Below are 20,905 nucleotides of genomic sequence, written 5' to 3'. Positions count from 1 at the left end.
ATGTCACACAGCTGATACGTGGCGGAGCCGGGACTAGAACCCACGACCTCTGACTCTCACTCCCGGGCTCTTTCCACTAAGCTATGTTGCTTCTCTACACGATCTCTGCCTTCAAGGAGTTTCCAGTCTACTGTGTGCAGAGCACTGTGCTGAGCGCTTGGGAGAGGACATTATCACCGGCAGACACGAAGAGGAGCAGCGTGGCTCCGTGGAAAGAGCCCGGGCTTTGGAGTAAGAGGTCGTGGGTTCATATCCCGACTCCGCCACTTGTCAGCTGTGTGACTTTGGGCAAGTCACTTAACTTCTCTGGGCCTCAGTTACCTCATCTGTAAAATGGGGATGAAGACTGTGAGCCCCCCCGTGGGACAACCTGATCACCTTGTAACCTCCTCAGCGCTTAGAACAGTGCTTTGCACATAGTAAGCGCTTAATAAATGCCATCATTATTATTATTATTATTAAGTGAGCTGTCCACCCGCCGCCCAGGCCGCCCACTCACACGGGCACTCGTAGCGGAAGCAGCAGCCGTCATCCCCGAGCACTTCAAGGGGTGGGTACCCGCTGGCACAGCGGATGGGCTCGGTGGGAGGGCACGGCAGGGGCGTCAGGGTCACCACGTTGTCGCCCTTGCAGGTGGCCGTCTGGCAAGCGCTCACAGGCCAGCTCTCTCCTCTCTGGAAAAGCAAACGGGGGGCACTGGTTGCCGGAGGCCGCAGAGGACTGGAGACAACCAGGACGCAGGCGGGGAATGGATGGGATCATCATCATCATCATCATCAATTGTATTTATTGAGCGCTTACTGTGTGCAGTAAGGGATGGGTGTGCCCCTTCTCTCGGGGACCCCCCCTCCACTCCACGACCTCAGACAGGCCCCTCATTCATTCAATCGTACTTACTGACAACTTATTATTATTATTGTATTTGTTGAGCGCTTACTATGTGCCCCTTCCTTCCTCTCCCCCTCATCTTACCTCCTTCCCTTCCCCACAGCACCTGTATATATGTATATATGTTTGTACATATTTATTACTCTATTTATTTATTTTACTTGTACATATCTATTCTATTTATTTTATTTTGTTCGTATGTTTGGTTTTGTTCTCTGTCTCCCCCTTTTAGACTGTGAGCCCACTATTGGGTAGGGACTGTCTCTATATGTTGCCAACTTGTACTTCCCAAGTGCTTAGTACAGTGCTCTGCACACAGTAAGCGCTCAATAAATATGATTGATTGATTGATTGATTGATTTCCAGGCACTGTACTAAGCCCTAGGGTGGATGCAAATAAATCAGGTTGTCCCACGTGCGGCTCACAGTCTCATTCTCCGTTTTCCAGGTGAGGTAACTGAGGCCCAGAGAAGTGAAGTGACTTGCCCAAAGTACACACAGCAAACAAGTGGCAGAGTCTGGATTAGAACCCATGACCTTCTGACTCCCGGATCTGTGCTCTATCCACTACGTCAAACTGTGTGCCGAGCGCTGTACTAAGCGCTTGAGAGAGGACATTAAAATGATAATTGTTGTACTATACTTTCCCAAGCACTTAACAGTGCTCTGCGCACAGTAAGCACTCAATAAATCAATCAATCAATCAATCGTATTTATTGAGCGCTTACTATGTGCAGAGCACTGTACTAAGCGCTTGGGAAGTACAAATTGGCAACACATAGAGACAGTCCCTACCCAACAGTGGGCTCACAGTCTAAAAGGGGGAGACAGAGAACAGAACCAAACATACCAACAAAATAAAATAAATAGGATAGAAATGTACAAGTAAAATAAATAAATAAATAAATAGAGTAATAGAGTAATAAATATGTACAACCATATATACATATATACATATATAAATATGACTGAATGAATGGACAGACGCATTCCCTGACTACAGTGAGCTTACAGTCTTGAGGGGGAGACAGACATTAATAGAAAGAAAGAAATAAATGATGGTTATGTTGGACTGAAGTGGTGCGGGGGTGGGAGGGGGGATGAATAAAGCAAGCAAGTCAGGGTGGCACAGAAGGGAGTGGGAGAAGAGGAAAGGAGGGCGCAGTCAGAGAAGGCCTCTTGGAGGAGATGGGCCTTCAATAAGGCTCATCCTCTCTGGGTCTCTGAGTATCCGGGGACTGAGTTCCCTCCTTTCTTGCCCAGGTGATACTTTAAAGATAATAATAATGATGGTATTTTTTAAGGGCTTATTATGTGCCAAGCACTGTTCTAAGCATTATTGCAGACACAAGTTAATTAGGTTGGATAGAGTCCCTGTCCCACATGGGGCTCACAGTCTTAATCCCCATCTTGCGGATGAGGTAACTGAGGCACAGGAAAGTGAAATGACTTGAAGTGACTTTCCCAAGGTCACACAGCAGCTGTGTGGTGGAGCCGGGATTAGAACCCAGGTCCTTCTGACTCCCGGGTGCAGGCTCCATGTGAGCCCACTGTTGGGTAGGGACTGTCTCTATATGTTGCCAACTTGTACTTCCCAAGCGCTTAGTCCAGTGCTCTGCACACAGTAAGCGCTCAATAAATACGATTGACTGATTGATTGATTGATTGATTAGACCAGGCTGCTTCTAATTGATGTGCAATTATAATCGATTCTCCTTCTTGGTGCTATTGCTGAGATTACTAGCAGGGCCAGCATTTTTCACATGATTGCTACTACTGTTGATGTCAATTTTAATAATTTCATTATGGTGTCTGTTAAGCACTTAAAATGCATCAAACACTGTTCTACTCACAGGGGTAGAAACGAGTTAATTAGGTTGGAACGGTCCCTGTGCCATGTGGGGCTCACAAAGTAATGATAATAATAATAATAATAATAATAATAATAATAATAATGGTATTTGTTACTCACAAAGTAATAATAATAATAATAATGGTATTTGTTAAGTGCTTACTATGTGCCAAGCACTGTTCCAAACTCTGGGGTAGATACAAGGCAATCAGGTTGAACATGGTAGGAAGGAGAAGAGAAATTAAATCCCTATTTTACAGATGAGGAAACTGAGGCCCAGAGAGGTGATGTGCCATTCCCAGGGTCACACAGCAGGCAGGTGACAGCACCAGGATTAGAACCCAGGTCCTCTGGTTCCCAGGTTCAGGCTCTTTTCCCCAAGCCAAGCTGCTTCTCATGTTATTATTGTTAATCTTATTCTATTTCTGATGGTGATGATGATGACTGTAAGCTCACTGTGGGCAGGGAATGTGTCTGTTTATTGTTATATTGTACTCTCCCAAGCACTCAGTACAGTGCATGGCACACAGTATGTGCTCAACAAATATGATTGAATGAATGAATAAAAATAATAATAATGATTATGGTATTTGTTAAGCAGTGTGGCTCAGTGGAAAGAGCATGGGCTTTGGAGTCAGAGGTCATGGGTTCAAATCCCGGCTCCGCCAATTGTCAGCTGTGTAAGTTTGGGCAAATCACTTGACTTCTCTGGGCCTCAGTTACCTCATCTGTAAAATGGGGATTAAGACTGTGAGCCCCCCGTGGGACAACCTGATCACCTTGTAACCTCCCCAGCGCTTAGAACAGTGCTTTGCACATAGTAAGCGCTTAATAAATGCCATCATCATTTTTATTATTATAATTATTACTCTGTGCCAGGCACTGTACTAAGCGTAGGGGTGGAGCCAAACAAATCAGATTGGATACAGTCTCTGTCCCCCACTGGGGTCACAGTTTTAATTCCCTGTTTTGCAGATGAGGTAACTGAGGCCCAGAGAAATCTGCTGTGTGACCTTGGGCAAGTCACTTCACTTCATAATAATAATAATAATAATGTTGGCATTTGTTAAGTGCTTACTATATGCCAGGCACTGTATTAAGAGCTGGGGTGGATATAAACAAATAATAATAATAATGATGGTATTTATTAAGCACTTACAATGTGCCAGGCACTGTACTAAGCACTGGGATGGATACAAGCAAATCGTGTTGGACACAGTCCTTGTCCCACATGAGGCTCACAGTTTCAAATGCCTTTTATAGATGAGGTAACTGAGGTATGGAGAAGTGAAGTGACTTTCCCAAGGCCACACAGCAGACAAGTGGCAGAGCCGGGATTAGAATCCATGACCTTCTGACTCCCAGGCTCGGGCTCTAGTCACTAGGCCATGCTGCTCCCAATAATAATAATAATAATAATAATATTAATAATAATAATAATAATAATAATAGCATTTGTTAAGCGCTTACTATGTGCAAAGCACTATTCTAAGCGCTGGGGAGGATACAAGGTGATCAGATGTGGGGCTCACAGTCTTCATCCCCATTTTACAGATGAGGTAACTGAGGCCCAGAGAAGTTACGTGACTTGCCCAAAGCCACACAGCAGACAAGTGGCGGGGCGGGGATTAGAACCCATGACTTCTGTCTTCCAAGCCTGTGCTCTTTCCATTGAGCCACACCGCTTCTCTGCACAAGAAGAGCTCCTGGGGGCCAGAGGGTGGGCAGCATGGGACCGAATGAGGGGATGGTCTCCCGTGGCAGGATGGGCATGAGGTAGGGTAAGTCGGAGAAGCAGCGTGGCTCAGTGGAAAGAGCCCGCGCTTTGGAGTCGGAGGTTATGGATTCATATCCCAGCTCAGCCAATTGTCAGCTGTGTGACTTTGGGCAAGTCACTTAACTTCTCTGGGCCTCAGTTACCTCATCTGTAAAATGGGGATTAAGACAGTGAGCCCCCTGTGGGACGAACTGATCACCTTGCAACCTCCCCAGCGCTTAGAACAGTGCCTTGCACATAGTAAGCGCTTAATAAATGCCATTATCTTACTCTTACCTTCCGGGCCGGGAAGATGTTGTTGCAGCCGGTGGCGATGGTGGTGGTGGTGGCGGCGGTGCCAAAAGTTGGAGTCCCAACAGTGGCAGAGTTCGGGGTTCCAGCAGCGATGGAAGTTGGGGTCCCAGTGAGGGTGGAGATTGGGGCCTTAGGGGTGGCAGAGGTCAGGGGCCCGACCGCGGCAGGGGTTGGGAGCCTGATGGGGGTGGGGGGGTGGGGTCCCAAGGATGGTTGGGGTCCCAGCAGGGGCAGGGGTTGGGGGCCAGGCGGAGGCAGAAGTTGAGGTCTCAGCAGCAGTAAAGGTTGGGGCCTTGGGAGTGGCGGAGGTGGCAGTGGTGGCGGTCAGGGCCATGGACGTTGTCGGGGTCACGGAGGAGGTCGGGGTCTCCGGGGCAGCCACGTCCAGAGAGGAGGATGCGGGCCCTGTGGAGTGGCATGGCAGCGCCACCCTCTCGATGGCACAGTCGGCCCCACAGATGGCCAGGTAGCAGTGCCCGGAACCGTCCGTCCGGTTGTACACCAGGCTCCCTGGGGGTGGGGGGGCGGGGGAGCCAGTTAAGAGAAGCAGCATGTTTCAATGGAAAGAGCACAGGCTTTGGAGTCAGAGGTCATGGGTTCAAATCTCGGCTCTGCCAATTGTCAGCTGGGTGACTTTGGGCAAGTCACTTAACTTCTCTGGGCCTCAGTTACCTCATCTGTAAAATGGGGATTAAGACTGTAAGCCCCCCATGGGACAAACTGATCACCTTGTAACCTCCCTAGCACTTAGTACAGTGCTTTGCACATAGTAAGCGCTTAATAAATGCCATCAAAAAAAAAAATGGGGGGCGAGGGGAGCCGGTGCGCAGGACAGAGAGCTGGCGAATGGGGACGGTCACAGCCCGGGGGGCAGCAGAAGGAGGTCTCAGAGAATGGGGGTCAGACGTCAGGGTCCTGAGGGCACTTGGGGTACCAGCTGGGGCAGGGGTTGAGGCCGTCTCCATTGTCGGGGGATGGTGCCCTGGGGTGGCATGGACCTACTGCCCCCGGGGAGCACAGTGTCACCCTGAAGTCTTGGGCCAACCATCCTCCTGGCTGGGACTACCTCCCTGCCCACAAGGAGCAGGCACTGAACTTACTGTGTGCCAGGCACTGAACTTACTGCCGGGGTTAGATGCGAGCTAATCGGGTTGGACACAGTCCATGTCCCATATGGGGCTCACAGTCTTCCATCCCCGACTTTTCCAGATGAGTTACCTGAGGCCCAGAGAAGTGAAGTGACTTGCCCAAGGTCAAGCAGCAGACAAATGGTGCTTCTATTCTATTTACTCTTCTATTTATTTTGTTAATGATGTGCATTTACCTTTAATTCTATTTGTTCTGATGACTCGACATCTGTCCACATGTTTTGTTTTGTTGTCTGTCTCCCCCTTCTAGACTGTGAGCCCATTGCTGGGTAGGGACCACCTCTATTTGTTGCCAACTTGTACATCCCAAGTGCTTAGTCCAGTGCTCTGCACACAGTAAGTGCTCAATAAATACAATTGAATGAATGAATGAAAGGAGCTCCCACTGTAGCACCCAGGCACAGGGGATTGCTCTCTGCAAATCTGTGGGGCTGCTCCCAGATTGAGACCCCTTTTTCCTCTCCCCCTCCCCATCCCCCCACCCTACCTCCTTCCCCTCCCCACAGTACCTGTATATAAGTTTGTACAGACTTATTACTCTATTTACTTTACTTGTACATATTTACTATTCTATTTATTTTGTTAATGATGTGCATCTAGCTTTACTTCTATTTATTCTGATAACTTGACACCTGTTCACGTTTTGTCGTCTGTCTCCCCTTTCTAAACTGTGAGCCCGTTGTTGGGTACGGACCGTCTCTATATGTTGCCAACTTGTACTTCCCAAGCACTTAGTACAGTGCTCTGCACACAGTAAGCGCTCAATAAATACGATTGAATGAATGAATGAATGAAGAAATGACAGGGAGAGGGTTGCCCTGGGGTGGCCTTCCTTCACCAGACGCAGTCAAGGAAAGTTAGAGGACCCCTCCCCCCCCACAAACTTTGAGGGTCTCCTTCCCTCCCAGGAGGGGAGGCACCCCATCTTTGTGATTTCTGGAGTGAGGGCAACATTCAAGGGAGCAGAAGTTGGGAAAGGAAAAGGAATAAGGCAGTCAGTGAGGATGAAGGAAGAGGTAAGGAGGAGGAAGGGGTGGGGGAATGGAGTAGGAAGAGGCTAGGGAGGAGGAGGAAAAGAGGGGGTGAAAGAGTGGTATGCAAGGAGACTGTTAACGGGCAGGAAATGTGTCTGCCAAGTCTGCTGTATTTTACTCTCCCAGGCGCTTAGACAGGTGTTCTTCACACCATAGCACTCAATAAATACCATGAATGGTGAGGAGGAGGATGATGAAGAGGGTGGGGAGCAGAGGAGGAGGAGGAGGAAGAAGGTGGAGAGAAAGAGGGGGTGAAGGGGATGGAAAGTAAAGAGGGGGAGAGAAAAAGGGTGGTGAGAAGGGGAGGAGGAGGAAGGTGAAGAGGGGGAAAGGGTGGAGAGGAGGAAGAAGGAGGAGGAAGAAGTTGGGGGGAAGAAGGAGTGAAGGAGAAGGAGAAAGCTGGAGAGAAAAAGGGGGTGAAGGAAGAGGAAGAGGGTAGGGAAAGGGGGAGAAAGAGAGGGAGAAGAAAACTGGGAAGGAAAAGTAGTAATTGTAATATTTGTTAAGAACTTACTAAGTGCCAGGTACTGCTCTGAGCACTGAAGATGACACAAACAAATCATTTTGGACACAGTCCTGGTCCCACATGGGGCTCACGATTTTAATCCCCATTTTAGAGATGAGGTAACTGAGGCACAGAGAGGTTAAGTGACTTGCCCAGGGTCATACAGCAGGCACATGGCAGAGCCAGGACTAGAACCCAGGTCCTTCTGACTTTCAAGCCTGTGCTCTTATCTACTGGGCCACGCTGCTTCTTGGGAGAAAGAGAAAGAAGAGAGGAAGAAAGAGGTGGACGGAGCATGGTGCAGTGGCTAAAGCATGGGTTCTAAACCTGGCTCCGCCACAAATCTGCTGTACGACCTTGGACAAGTCACTTAATTTCTCTGTGCCTCAGTTACCTCATCTGTAAAATGGGGAGTGAGACTGTGAACCACATGTGGGACAGGGACTGCGTTCAACCCGATTTGCTTGTCTCCACCCCAGTGCTCAGTACAGTTCTTGACACATAGTGAGTGCATGCAATTACTATTATTATTATTATTATTATATGGGGAGGAGAAACGTTTAATGGATTCATTCATTCATTCAATCATATTTATTGAGCACTTACTGTGTGTAGAACTCTGTACTAAGCGCTTGGGAAGTACAAGTACAAGTACGAGAAACAGCGTGGCTCAGTGGAAAAAGCCCGGGCTTTGGAGTCATGGGTTCAAAACCTGGCTCCACCACTTGTCAGCTGTGTGACTTTGGGCAAGTCACTTAACTTCTCTGTGCCTCAGTTCCCTCATCTGTAAAATGGGGATGAAGACTGTGAGCCCCCTTGGGACAACCTGATCACCTTGTAACCTCCCCAGCGCTTAGAACAGTGCTTTGCACATATAAGCGCTTAATAAATACCATTATTATTATTATTATTACAAGTCGGCAACATGGATGGATAAGCAGCTGCCCCGTTCCACACGGACCCCCACACCTTGTCCCATTCCCGGACATGTCTGCATCCTCCCCCGCCCCCCATCATCGCCTTCCCCCCAGAGCTTCACCCCCGGGTGCCCGACCCCCAGGAGGTGCCCAAAGAGAGGGGTCACTCACCCTGTGGATGCAACTTCCTAAACACGTGGCAGAAGCAGGTGGCGGTGGGAGTCCCAGGTGGAGGAGTGAGGTGGGGGGTGGGCGCAGACCCCCCTGGGGGGGAGGGAGAGGAGCAGGCCTGATGGGGCTCACAACACATCACCCGGATCTCGTAGTTGAGGCACAAACCACCCCCTCCGGCCTGGTCCTGGTTCTTGCACACGAGCCCGAATTCGGGGTCACAGGTCACCACCTGCCCCAGGCCGTCAAGGCCGAGGTCCGGGTGGTCCCGTGCCCGGCACTGGAGGCGGGAGATGCGGCCTGCTGGGGGGCAGAGACGTCCCCCTCTGGCTGCGATGTGGGCATAGGTCTCGATGTCCCCACCACCGGGGCCAGGCGACGGGAAGTCCACGTCGAACCACTGAGTCCAGGAGCAGGTGGGCTCGCAGGCCGGGCCCGGTTCGCCCGTCGGAGGGAGGCGATGGCCGGTGGATGCCGGGGTCTCTGGTGGGCAGCCCTCCACCTCCTGGCAGCAGCGGAGCCGGACCTCATAGTTGTAGCAGACGGGGGGCACCTGGTCATCATTGTGGCACAGCAGCCCAACGGTCGGGTGACACAGCACCCGCTGGCCAAGGTCCTCCAGCGGGACGTCGGGCAAGGCCCGGGCCCGGCACTCCACGCCCTCCGGGGTGGCACACACAGGGTGTCCGCCGGCCCTCAGGTTCTCCAGTGTCTCAAAGTCACCTCCGCCTCGCCCGGGCCTGGGGTAGCTGGAGTCCAGCCACGCCGTCCATCCACAGACGCGATGGGAGCAAGGCGTCGTGGGGACGGTCGTGCCCGTCATCGGCGAAGGGCACGGCTCCCGGTGGCAGCACAGCACCTGGATCTGGTAGTTGGCACACACGCCTGAGGCCTGGTCTCTGTTAAAGCAGAGCAGGCCGGAGGCCACACTGCACTCCACCTGTCTTCCCGGGGTGCCCAGCGGGGCTTCGGGGGCATCTGCCGCCCTGCACCGGACCCCCGCGGGGGTCTCGCAAACCCGGTGCCCCGCCGCCCGGATGTTCTCCCATGTCTCAAAATCGCCGCTGCTGTTCCCCCGGCCTGGAAGGCTCACGTCCAGCCATGGGGACCAGCTGCAAAGGTCCCGCGTGCAGCCCCCTGGTGTGGGGGGACTCGGTGGGCTGGGGAGAGGGCTGCTTCTCAGGGTGTCAAGGGGGAAAGTTTCCAGTGGGGCTCCCTGGACCATTCCGGGTGTGCCCCTGAGTGTGTTTCTAGGTGTGACGCTGAATGTGATTCCAGGTGTACTGAGTTTGGTTCCAGGTGTGGCCCTGAGGGTGTTTCTAGGTGTGACGCCAAGTGTGGCTCCTGCTGTGGCACTGAGTTGGATTCCAGGTGTGAGGCTGAGAGTTGTTCCTGGTGTGGCACTGGGGGTGATTCCAGGTGTGACACTGAGTGTGCTTCTAGGTGTGACACTGGGTGGGATTCCAGATGTGACACGGAGCGTCGTTCCTGGGGTGTTTCCAGATGTGACACTGAATGGGATTCCAGGTGTGTGCTCAGGTGTGATTCCAGGTGTGTGCATGGATGTGATTCCAAGTGTGTTCTCAGGTGCGATTCCCGGTGTGTGCCCGGTTGTGATTCTGATTGTGTTCCCAAACATGATTCCAGGTGTGTTCCCAGGTGTGATTCCGAGTGTGTTGCTGGGTGTGATTCCAGATGTGTGCCCGGGTGTGGTTCGAAGTGTGTTCTCAGGCGTGATTCTGGGTGTGTGTCCAGGTGTGATTCTGATTGTGTTCACAGGCGTGATTCCAGGTGTGTGCCCAGGTATGATTCCAAGCGTGTTCCCAGGTGGGATTCCAGGTGTGTTCCCAGGTGTGATTCCAGGTGTGATTCTGATTGTGTTCACAGGCGTGATTCCAGGTGTTTGCCCAGGTATGATTCCAAGCTTGTTCCCAGGTGGGATTCCAGTTGTGTTCCCAGGTGCGATTCCAGGTGTGATTCTGATTGTGTTCACAGGCGTGATTCCTGGTGTGTGCCCAGCTGTCAGTTCAAGTGTGTCCCCAGGTGGGATGCCGGGTGGGTGCTGGGGTGTGATTCCAGATGTATGCTCAGGTGTGATTGTGTTTTCGGATGTGGATGCGGCTCCTGTTGCGGTTCCGAGTGCGGTTGTGGTCCCGGGTGCCGTTCCAGGTGAGGTTATGGCTGCAATTCCTGGTACGGTTCCGGATGTAGTTGAGGGCCCGGTTGCGGTACTGGTGGTGCCCATTGTCTTCAGAGAGGCTCCCACTGGGATTAAAGAGAATCCAAAGGTGTCAGGGATTTTCCCGTCAATTTATTGGCTCGACTGGGCAGTGTCCTCGTCCCCGCTGACCCAGAACCACAGTGGGTTCCTCTTGGGTCCTCCGGCCCCAATCCCAGCCCCCCATTACATTGGAAGCAGTGTGGCCCAGTGTGTAGAGCACCTGTGCTTTCCAAGCGCTTAGTACAGTGCTCTGCACACAGTAAGCGCTCAATAAATATAATAATGATGGCATCTGTTAAGCGCTTACTATGTGCAAAGCACTGTTCTAAGTGCTGGGGAGGTTACAAGGTGATGAGGTTGTCCCACGGTGGGCTCAGAGTCTTAATCCCCATTTTCCAGGTGAGGTAACTGAGGCCCAGAGAAGTTAAGTGACATGCCAAAAGTCACACAGCTGACAAGTGGCAGAGTCGGGATTTGAACCCATGACCTCGGACTCCAAAACCCGGGCTCTTTCCACTGGGCCACACTGAATGAATGAGTCAGAAGGCCCAGAGCTCTAATCCTGACTCTGCCACTTGCCTGCTGTGTGACTTTGGGCAAATCCCTTCACTTCTCTGGGCCTCAGTTCCCTCGGGCAGGGAATGTGCCTGCTTACTGTTGTACTGTACCGTCACAAGCGCTTAGTACAGTGGTCTGCACACAGTAAGCGCTCAATAAATACAATTGAATGAATGAAGGGATGAAGAGTGTGAACCCAGTGTGGGACAGGGACTGGGTCCAAGCTATGGATCTACCCCAGTGCTGAGGAAAAAAAATAAAAAAGGTAAGCGCCTGGAGTGCTGCTGCGGTCACCGTCGCCTGAGCGCTCAGTACAGAGCTGCGTACCCACTAAGCACTTGGTACAGAGCTTCACATTCCCTAGGCGCTTGGTCAGTGTGCTGGTAATAATAATCATCATCATCAATCGTATTTACTGAGCACTTACTGTGTGCAGAGCACTGTACTAAGCACTTGGGAGGTACAAATTGGCAACATAGAGAGACAGTCCCTACCCAACAGTGGGCTCACAGTCTAAAAGATAATGATAATAATAATGATAATAATAATAATTGTGGTATTTGTTAGGCGCTTACGATGTGTCAAGCACCATTCTAAACACTGCAGTAGTTACAAGTTAATCATGTCAGACAAGGTCTTTGTCCCACACAGGACTCACGGTCTAAACAGGAGGGAGAACGTGTATTAGATCCCCAGTTTACAGATGAGGAAACGGAGGCCCAGAGAAGTGAAGTGACTTGCCCAAGGTCACCCAGCAGATAAGTGGCGGAGCCGGAATTAGAACTCAGGTCCTTCTGGATTCAGGCCCACGTTCTTTTCACTAGGCCGCGCTTCTGCTCCTCTCCGGGGGGACCCGTCCTCTGTGAAACTCTGGGGTGCTGACCGGGGGTTGGGGGCTTTCGGTCGCCCACCCACAGAGCACAGACAGGGCTGACCAGGTGGCCCCAGGACCCCCGGACAGTGATGGACAGTGCTCTGCACATAGTAAGCGCTCAATAAATACGATTGATGATGATGGGTCCCCCGTAGGTGAGTCATGCGAAGCAGCATGGCGTGGTGGCTAGAGAACAGGCCTCCAACGAGAACTGGGAGTCAGAAGGTCATGGATTCTAATACCGGCTCTGCCCCCCGTCTGTTGTGCGACCTTGGGCAAATCACTTCACTTCTCTGAGCCTCAGTTTACTCATCTGTTAAATCAATCAATCAATCAATCGTATTTATTGAGCGCTTACTGTGTGCAGAGCACTGCACTAAGCGCTTGGGAAGTACAAATTGGCAACATATAGAGACAGTCCCTACCCAACAGTGGGTTCACAGTCTAAGAGAAGCAGCGTGGCTCAATGGAAAGAGCCCGGGCTTTGAAGTCAGAGGTCATGGGTTCAAATCCTGGCTCCACCACGTGTCAGCTGTGTGACCTTGGGCAAGTCACTTAACTTCTCTGAGCCTCAGTTCCCTCATCTGTAAAATGGGGATTAAGACTGTGAGTCCCACATGGGACAACCTGATCAACTTGTATCCCCCCAGCGCTTAGAACAGTGCTTTGCACATAGTAAGCGCTTAACAAATGCCATCATTATTATTATTATTATTAAAAGGGGGAGACAGAGAACAAAACCAAACATACTAACAAAATAAAATAAATAAAATAGATATGTACAAGTAAAATAAATAAATAAATAGAGTAATAAATATGTACAAACATATATCCATATATACAGGTGCTGTGGGGAAGGGAAGGAGGTAAGATGGGGGGGATGGAGAGGGGAACGAGGGGGAGTGGAAGGAAGGGGCTCAGTCTGGGAAGGCCTCCTGGAGGAGGGAGGGGTTAAATGGGGATTGAGACCGTGAGCCCCATGTGGGACGTGGACTGCTTCCAACCCGATTTGCTTGTACCCACCCCAGCGTGTCGTACTATATGTGGCACCCAGTAAGCACTTAATGAATACCACAATTATTATTATTTTTAGAGTCAGCCAGTCGGTCGATGGTACTTATTGAGTGCTTTCTGTGTGCAGACCACTGTACTAAGCGCTTGGGAGAAAACAATATAATAATAAATAGACACATTCCCTACCCACAATGAGCTTCCATTCTAGAAGGAGAGGCACATATTAATAGAAAGAAATAAATGAGAGATATGGACATAAGTGACATGGGGCTGGGAGGAGGGAGATGAATAAAGGGTCTCCGGGATTGGAGATGGGCCGGGGCAAGGCCTCGCTGCCTCTGGAGAAGGAGAAGGCGGTGGTCAGGGCCGTGGAGCATGGACAGGGCTGACCGGAGGGTCCCGGGGGGGGGGAAGGGGGAGACGAGGCCTCACCGCTGCTGGAGAAGGAGAAGGTGGCCATCGGGGAGGAGGTGGCAGGGCAGGCGGACACGTTCCTGAGGATGGCTCCGTCTCGGCCGCACCGGGCGATCAGGCAGCCGCCCGTGCCGTCCGAGGTGTGGTAGATGACCTCTCCCGGGGCGAAGGTCCGGCCTTGGAACGTGCAGGTACACTCTGTCTCGTGGCCGGGGGAAGAGAGGAGGGTCAGGAGGCTCTGGGGGGCCAGGTGGGGACCCACTCCAGGTACCCCCTGCCTCCCCGAAGAAGAGGTGGGCCTTACCCTTGGGGTCATACTTGCACTCCATGTGGTTGTTCTCTCTGCACGTGCTGGAGAGGGAAGGAAGGAAAGGTCACACAGCTGACAAGTGGTGGAGCCAGGATTTGAACCCACAACCTCTGACTCCAAAGCCCGGGCTCTTTCCTCTGAGCCACGCTGCTTCTAATGTCAGAGTGGGGAGTAAGAATGGGGAGTGGGGAGTAAGAATGTGAGCCCCATGTGGGATGTGGATAATGTCCAACCTTGTGTCTACCCCAGCACTTAGTACAGTGCCTGACACATTCATTCATTCATTTAATCGTATTTATTGAGCGCTTACAGCGCTTATCAAGTACCTTAAAAAAAGTGCGCAAGATGAGAGCCAACTTCCCCAAAAGGGCTATCTTTCTGCCTAGAGGTAAGAGCCTCTTCCATTTCGTTGAGGTTTGGGTATTTCCAACCTTGTTTTTATCAAGTGAATAATATGAGTGGTCTGATGCTCTTCCAGGCAAGCTGTAGGCCCACATTTCAACCACTGCTTTTTTTTTTTAATGGTATTTGTAAAGTGCCTACTCTGTGCCTTACCTCCTCCATGAGGCCTTCCCAGACTGAGCCCCTTCCTTCCTCTCCCCCTCGTCCCCCTCTCCATTCCCCCCATTTTACCTCCTTCCCTTCCCCACAGCACCTGTATATATGTATATATGTTTGTACAGATTTATTACTCTATTTATTTTGCTTGTACATATCTATTCTATTTATTTTATTTTGTTAGTATGTTTGGTTTTGTTCACTGTCTTCCCCTTTTAGACTGTGAGCCCACTGTTGGGTAGGGACTATCTCTATATGTTGCCAACTTGTACTTCCCAAGCGCTTAGTACAGTGCTCTGCACACAGTAAGCGCTCAATAAATACGATTGATTGATTGATTGATTGAAAGACTTGGAGGTGGGGCAGGGTGGGGTGGGAGTGGGGTGAGGAGGGGACGACGTGGGTGGGTGGGTGGGTGTCAGTTTTTCCCCCATCCGTCTGCCCCTGCCCAGAATCAAACACATCCGCCTGGCAAAATGGCCACTGAGAGAGGCCGTGCGTCTTCTAATTCTCTTCACATTCCTAGTGTCCATTACAGTGTTCTGCACACAACAGGCGCTCAGTACAGCAGTGTGCACGAAGCAGGTCCTCCATACAGCTATCAGCACACAGCAAGCACCCTGCACAACACTCTGCATACAACAGATGTCCAGTACAGTGCTCCGCACCCAACAGATGCTCTGAGAAGCAGCGTGGCTTAGTGGAAAGAGCCCGGGCTTGGGAGTCAGAGGATGTGGGTTCTAATTCCGCCTCTGCCACTTGTCTGCTGTGTGACCTCAGGCAAGCCACTTCACTTCTCTGTGCCTCAGTTACCACATCTGTACAATGGGGTTTAAGACTGTGAACCTCACATGGGGCAACCTGATTACCTTGTATCTACCCTAGCGCTTAGAACAGTGCATGGCACATAGTAAACACTTAACAGATACCATCATTATTATTATTACAGTACTCTGCACACATTTGGTGCCCAGTACAGCACTCTGCACAAAACAAGTGCCCAGTACAACTCTCTGCATACAGTAAATGCTCAGTAAATACAATTAGATGAATGAATGACTACAGCGGTCTGCACACAGTAGGCATCCAGTACAGTGCTCTGCACCCAATAGACGCTCCCTACAGTACTCTGCACCTGGTAAGTGCCTAGTATAGCACTCAGTTTGCAAAAGGCATCCAGTACAATGCTCTGCACATAGTAGGCATCGGAAGCACTTAATACAGTGCTCTGCACACAGTAAGTGCTCAATAAATACAACTGAATGAATGAATACACCTGTCTGCACACAGCAGGAGTCCAGTATAGTGCTCTGCACACAGTAGGTGCTCAGGACAGCACTCTACACACAGTAGGCACCAACGCAGTGATCAGTGACCAGTACATGCTCAGTAGATAGCACTGACATACTGAAAAGGCACACAATCTCAAGACCGTAAGTTCATTGTGGGCAGGGAATTGTGATCGTGTGCTTTCCCAAGTGCTTAGCACAGTGCTCTGCACACAGTAAGCTCTCAATAAATATGATTGAATGGACAGTCTACTCTAGACTTCTTGAAATAGCACCTTCCAGGTCCCTCACCACCCCAACATCCCCCACCTAGGGGAAAAAGCCAGGGCTTGGGAGTCAGAGGTCACGGGTTTTAATCCCCGGCTCTGCCACTGATCAGCTGTGTGACTTGGGGCAAATCACTTCACTTCTCTGGGCCTCAGTTCCCTCACCTGTCAAATGGGGATTCAGACTGTGAGCCCCACGTGGGACAACCTGATTACCTTGTATGTACCCCAGCTCTTAGAACAGCACTTGGCACATAGTAAGCACTTAACCAATGTCATCATTATTATCATTTCCCCAGGGCACCAACCCAGGAGTTCCCAGAATCCCGAGTACCCGGCAACTGGCTTAAGACAACAAGGGCAAAGCGGGGCACCCCGAGAGACCCATTTCTGTCATTTATTTCTTTCTATTCACGTCTGTCTCCTCCTCTAGACCGTCAGCTCGTTGTGGGCAGGGGATGCGTCCATTTATTGTTCAGTTGTCAATCAATCAATCAATCAATCGCATTTATTGAGCACTTACTATGTGCAGAGCACTGTACTAAGCGCTTGGGAAGTACAAATTGGCAACACATAGAGACAGTCCCTACCCAACAGTGGGCTCACAGTCTAAAAGGGGGAGACAGAGAACAGAACCAAACATACCAACAAAATAAAATAAATAGGATAGAAATGTACAAGTAAGATAAATAAATAAATAAATAAATAGAGTAATAAATATGTACAACCATATATACATATATACAGGTGCTGTGGGGAAGGGAAGGAGGTAAGATGGGGGGATGGAGAGGGGGACGAGGGGGAGAGGAAGGAAGGGGCTCAGTCTGGGAAGGCATCCTGGAGGAGGTGAGCTCTCAGCAGGGCCTTGTCCCCTCCCAAGCACTCAGTACAGTGCTCTGCACACAGTAAACGCTCGATAAATATGAATGAATGAATAAATGAACCCGGGCAGCGCCGGGTTAAGGCCCTCGGGCCTTTGGGGGCAGGGGATGAGCCCCTACCACGTGTGGCAGTTCTTGCCGGTGTCCACCCTGGCCCCCGGCTTGTAGTACTGCTCCCGGGATATGCAGCCGCAGGTCTGGACGCATTTCATCTGGTCCTCGTCGAAGAGGGGTGCCTCCGGGGGGCACGTGGGGTAGCAGCCTGTGGGAGCAGAGAGGGGCTTTGGGATCTTAACCCACGAGGGGAGGGTCCCGGTGGGCCCGAGTGGGCACGCTGCGTGACGGCAGTCAGCGTGGGGGTGGCCACGGAAGACAACGAGCCACATCGCGGACAGGGAAGCCTGGTGCTGTTCTTCACCCGCTGGACTGGAAGCTTCTTGAGGGCAGGGATAATAATAATAATAATAATAATGACATTTACTAAGTGCTTACTATGTACAAAGTACTGTTCTAAGCACTGGGGAGGTTACAAGGTGATCAGGTTGTCCCACGGGGGGCTCACAGTCTTCATTCCTATTTTACAGATGAGGTAACTGAGGCACAGAGAAGTTAAGTGACTTGCCCAAAATCACACAGCTGACAATTCCCTTCAAGGCCCTACTGAGAGCTCACCTCCTCCAGGAGGCCTTCCCAGACTGAGCCCCCTCCTTCCTCTCCCCCTCGTCTCCCCCTCCATCCCCCCGTCTTACCTCCTTCCCTTCCCCACAGCACCTGTATATATGTATATATGTTTGTACATATTTATTACTCTATTTATTTATTTTACTTGTACATATCTATTCTATTTATATTATTTTGTTCATATGTTTGGTTTTGTTCTCTATCTCCCCCTTCTCGACTGTGAGCCCACTGTTGGGTAGGGACCGTCTCTATATGTTGCCAACTTGTATTTCCCAAGCGCTTAGTACAGTGCTCTGCACACAGTAAGCGCTCAATAAATACAATTGATTGATTGAATTGGCGGAGCCGGGATTTGAACCCCTGACCTCTGACTCCAAAGCCCGTGTTCTTTCCATTGAGCCATGCTGCTAGGGATCTTCTAATGCTATCATCCTCTTGCTAATGCTCAGTACAGTGCTTTTCACACAGCAGACTGTCAGCTCCTCCAGGGCAGGGATCGTCTCTAATTTTATCATCCTCTCACAAGCGCTCAGTACAGTACTTTAGCAGACTGTCAGCTCCTCCAGGGCAAGGATCGTCTCTAATTTTATCATCCTCTCACTAGCGCTCAGTACAGTGCTCTGCACACAGCAGACTGTCAGATGCTCCTCCAGGGCAGGGATTGTGTCTACTAGCTCAATTGTTCTCTCCCAAGTGTTCAAATCCAATGCACGGCACAAAGTAAGTGCTTAATAAAAACCATTGATTGCCAGCACGGTTTAGTGGATAGAGCACGGCCTGGGAGTCAAAGGTCCTGGGTTCTAATCCCGGCTCTGCCGTTTATCTGTTGTGTGACTTTAAACAAATCACTTCACTTCTCTGGGCCTCATCTGTAAAATGGGGATTAAAACTGTGAGCCCCATGTGGGACAGGGATTGTGTCCAACCTGATTTGCTTGCATAATAGTAATGATAGTAATATAATTATGGTACTTGTTAAGTGCTTACTATGTGCCAAGCACTGTTCTAAGCGCTGGGGAAGATAAAAGAGATACAGAGATGCATCATGGCTCAGTGGAAAGAGGATGGGTTTGGGAGTCAGAGGACATGGGTTCTAATCCCAGCTCTGCTATTTGTCTGCTATGTGACCTTGGGCAAGCCACTTAATTTCTCTGTGCCTCAGTTACCTCATTTGTAAAATGGGGATGAAGACTGTGAGCCCCACGTGGGACAACCTGATTACCTTGTATCTACTTCAGAGCTTAGAACTGTGCTTGGCACATAGTAAGTGCTTAACAAATACCATTATTATTATTATTATTATAAGGTAGTCAGGTAGGACACAGTCCCTGTCCCACACAGGGCTTGCAGTCTTAATCCCCATTATACGGATGAGGGAACTGAGGCTCCGCAAAGAAGCGAAGTCATTTGCCCAGGGTCACACAGAGGACAGGTGGTGGAACAGGAATTAGAACCCTTGACCTTCTGACTCTCAGGCCCACGCTCTATCCATTAAACCACACTGCTTTGCTTAGTACTGCTTGCTTGTATCCACCCCCACGCTTAGTACAGTGCCTGGCACATAGTAAGGGCTTAACAAATACCATCATTATTATTATTATTATTAGTAGTAGTAGTAGTAGTAGTAGTACAGTGCCTGGCACATAGTAAGTGCTTAACAAATACCATTATTATGATTATTATTAGTACAGTGCCTGGCACATAGTAAGCGCTTAACAAATACCATCATTATTATTATTATTATTATTAGTAGTAGTAGTAGTAGTAGTAGTAGTAGTAGTAGTAGTAGTAGTAGTAGTACAGTGCCTGGCACACAGTAAGTGCTTAACAAATACCATTATTATTATTATTATTACTATTGTTATTAGCTCCTTGACCTTGCCACCCTAGGACTAGACTGTGAGCCCGTTGTTGGGTAGGGACTGTCTCTATATGTTCCCAACTTGTACTTCCCAAGCGCTTAGTACAGTGCCCTGCACACAGTAAGCGCTCAATAAATATGATTGAATGAATGAATACGATTGAATGAATGAATGAATAAATACGATTGAATGAATGAATGAATGAATGAGGGCCGGCGGAAGTGGAGACCCCATGGATGCATCCCAGGATTTCACCTTCCAGGCCTTGTGCGTCTTCCAGACACTTCCCGGTGGGATTACGGCAGGTCTTCATGCAGGCGGCACCGCACGGCTGGTAGTGCCACTCACACTCACCCTTGGGGTTGTAGTAATCACAGAACAGGGCTGGGGAAGCAAGGGCCGGAGGCCGCGTCAGGTAGCCCCGTCTGGCTCCGGCAGCCAGGGAGGGGGTTCAGGGGGACCACTGACCCCTCGATCCCCTTCGTCAGGTTCCGGGAAGGTGGGAGCCATTCATCCCCATGCTCGTCTCCTCCTTGACTCACTTGCCCCCAGACCCGCCCTCCTCCCAGCCCCCTGCCCCAGGCCCGGCACCACCTGGGAGTGTGCGGGCGGGCACTCACGGCAGATGTCGGGGGTCCTCCAGGAGACGCAGACCCCGACCTGGTTGCAGGCCCGGGCATAGGCGGCCACGGCGGTGCAGAAACACTCACAGTCCCCGCCGCTGTCGCAGGCGCACGCGTCGCTCACGCAGGCCTCGTAGAACCTCGACGGCTCCACCTGCCCACCACCACGGGGTTGGATGGACGCAATGTTCATTAATTCATTCAATTGTATTTATTGAGCGCTTACTGTATGCAGAGCACTGTACTAAGCGCTTGGAAAGTACAGTACAGCAATAGAGACAATTCCTTCCCACAACAGGCTGTCTAGAACAAATGTCATTATTATTATAGAGAGGATAATAATTGTGGTCTTTGTTAAGCACTTAACTAACGGCTCGGCACATAGTAAGCCCTTAACAAATGCCATTATCATTATGATTATTATGAGGTGAAGGCGAGCAAATCATGTTGGATGCAGTCCCTCTCCCACGTGGAGCTCACAATCATAATTCCCATTTTAAAGATGAGGGAACTGAGGCCCAGAGAATAATAACTAATTAATAATAATTAACTATAATAATAATTATTATTCATGAGAATAATAATGGCATTTGTTAAGCACTTACTATGTTCCAGGCACTGTGCTAAGTGCTGGGGTGGATAAAAGCTAATTGGGCCGGACATGGTCCCTGTCCCATGGGGGGCTCGCAGTCTCAATCCCCATTTTATAGATGAGGGAACTGAGGCCCAGAGAAATGAAGTGACTTGCTCAAGGTCACACAGCAGACAA

General features: G+C 50.3%; 1 protein-coding gene across 1 annotated transcript in view; it reads right to left on the bottom strand.

Annotated features, from left to right (window-relative positions):
• The window catches only part of LOC119944165 (mucin-5AC-like), a 109,259-nt gene that overhangs the window by 25,945 nt on the left and 62,409 nt on the right, over window positions 1-20,905 (bottom strand). The window contains 9 exon segments of the mRNA XM_038765383.1: window positions 500-674; window positions 4,794-5,006; window positions 5,008-5,321; window positions 8,587-10,851; window positions 13,686-13,865; window positions 13,972-14,018; window positions 17,092-17,233; window positions 19,769-19,897; window positions 20,134-20,290. Coding sequence (XP_038621311.1) covers window positions 500-674; window positions 4,794-5,006; window positions 5,008-5,321; window positions 8,587-10,851; window positions 13,686-13,865; window positions 13,972-14,018; window positions 17,092-17,233; window positions 19,769-19,897; window positions 20,134-20,290 — 3,622 coding nt within the window.

Source organism: Tachyglossus aculeatus, chromosome 22 (genome assembly GCF_015852505.1).
Source record: "Tachyglossus aculeatus isolate mTacAcu1 chromosome 22, mTacAcu1.pri, whole genome shotgun sequence".
NCBI classification, from domain to species: Eukaryota; Metazoa; Chordata; class Mammalia; order Monotremata; family Tachyglossidae; genus Tachyglossus; species Tachyglossus aculeatus.
This window is presented reverse-complemented; position numbering and strand designations above follow the sequence as displayed.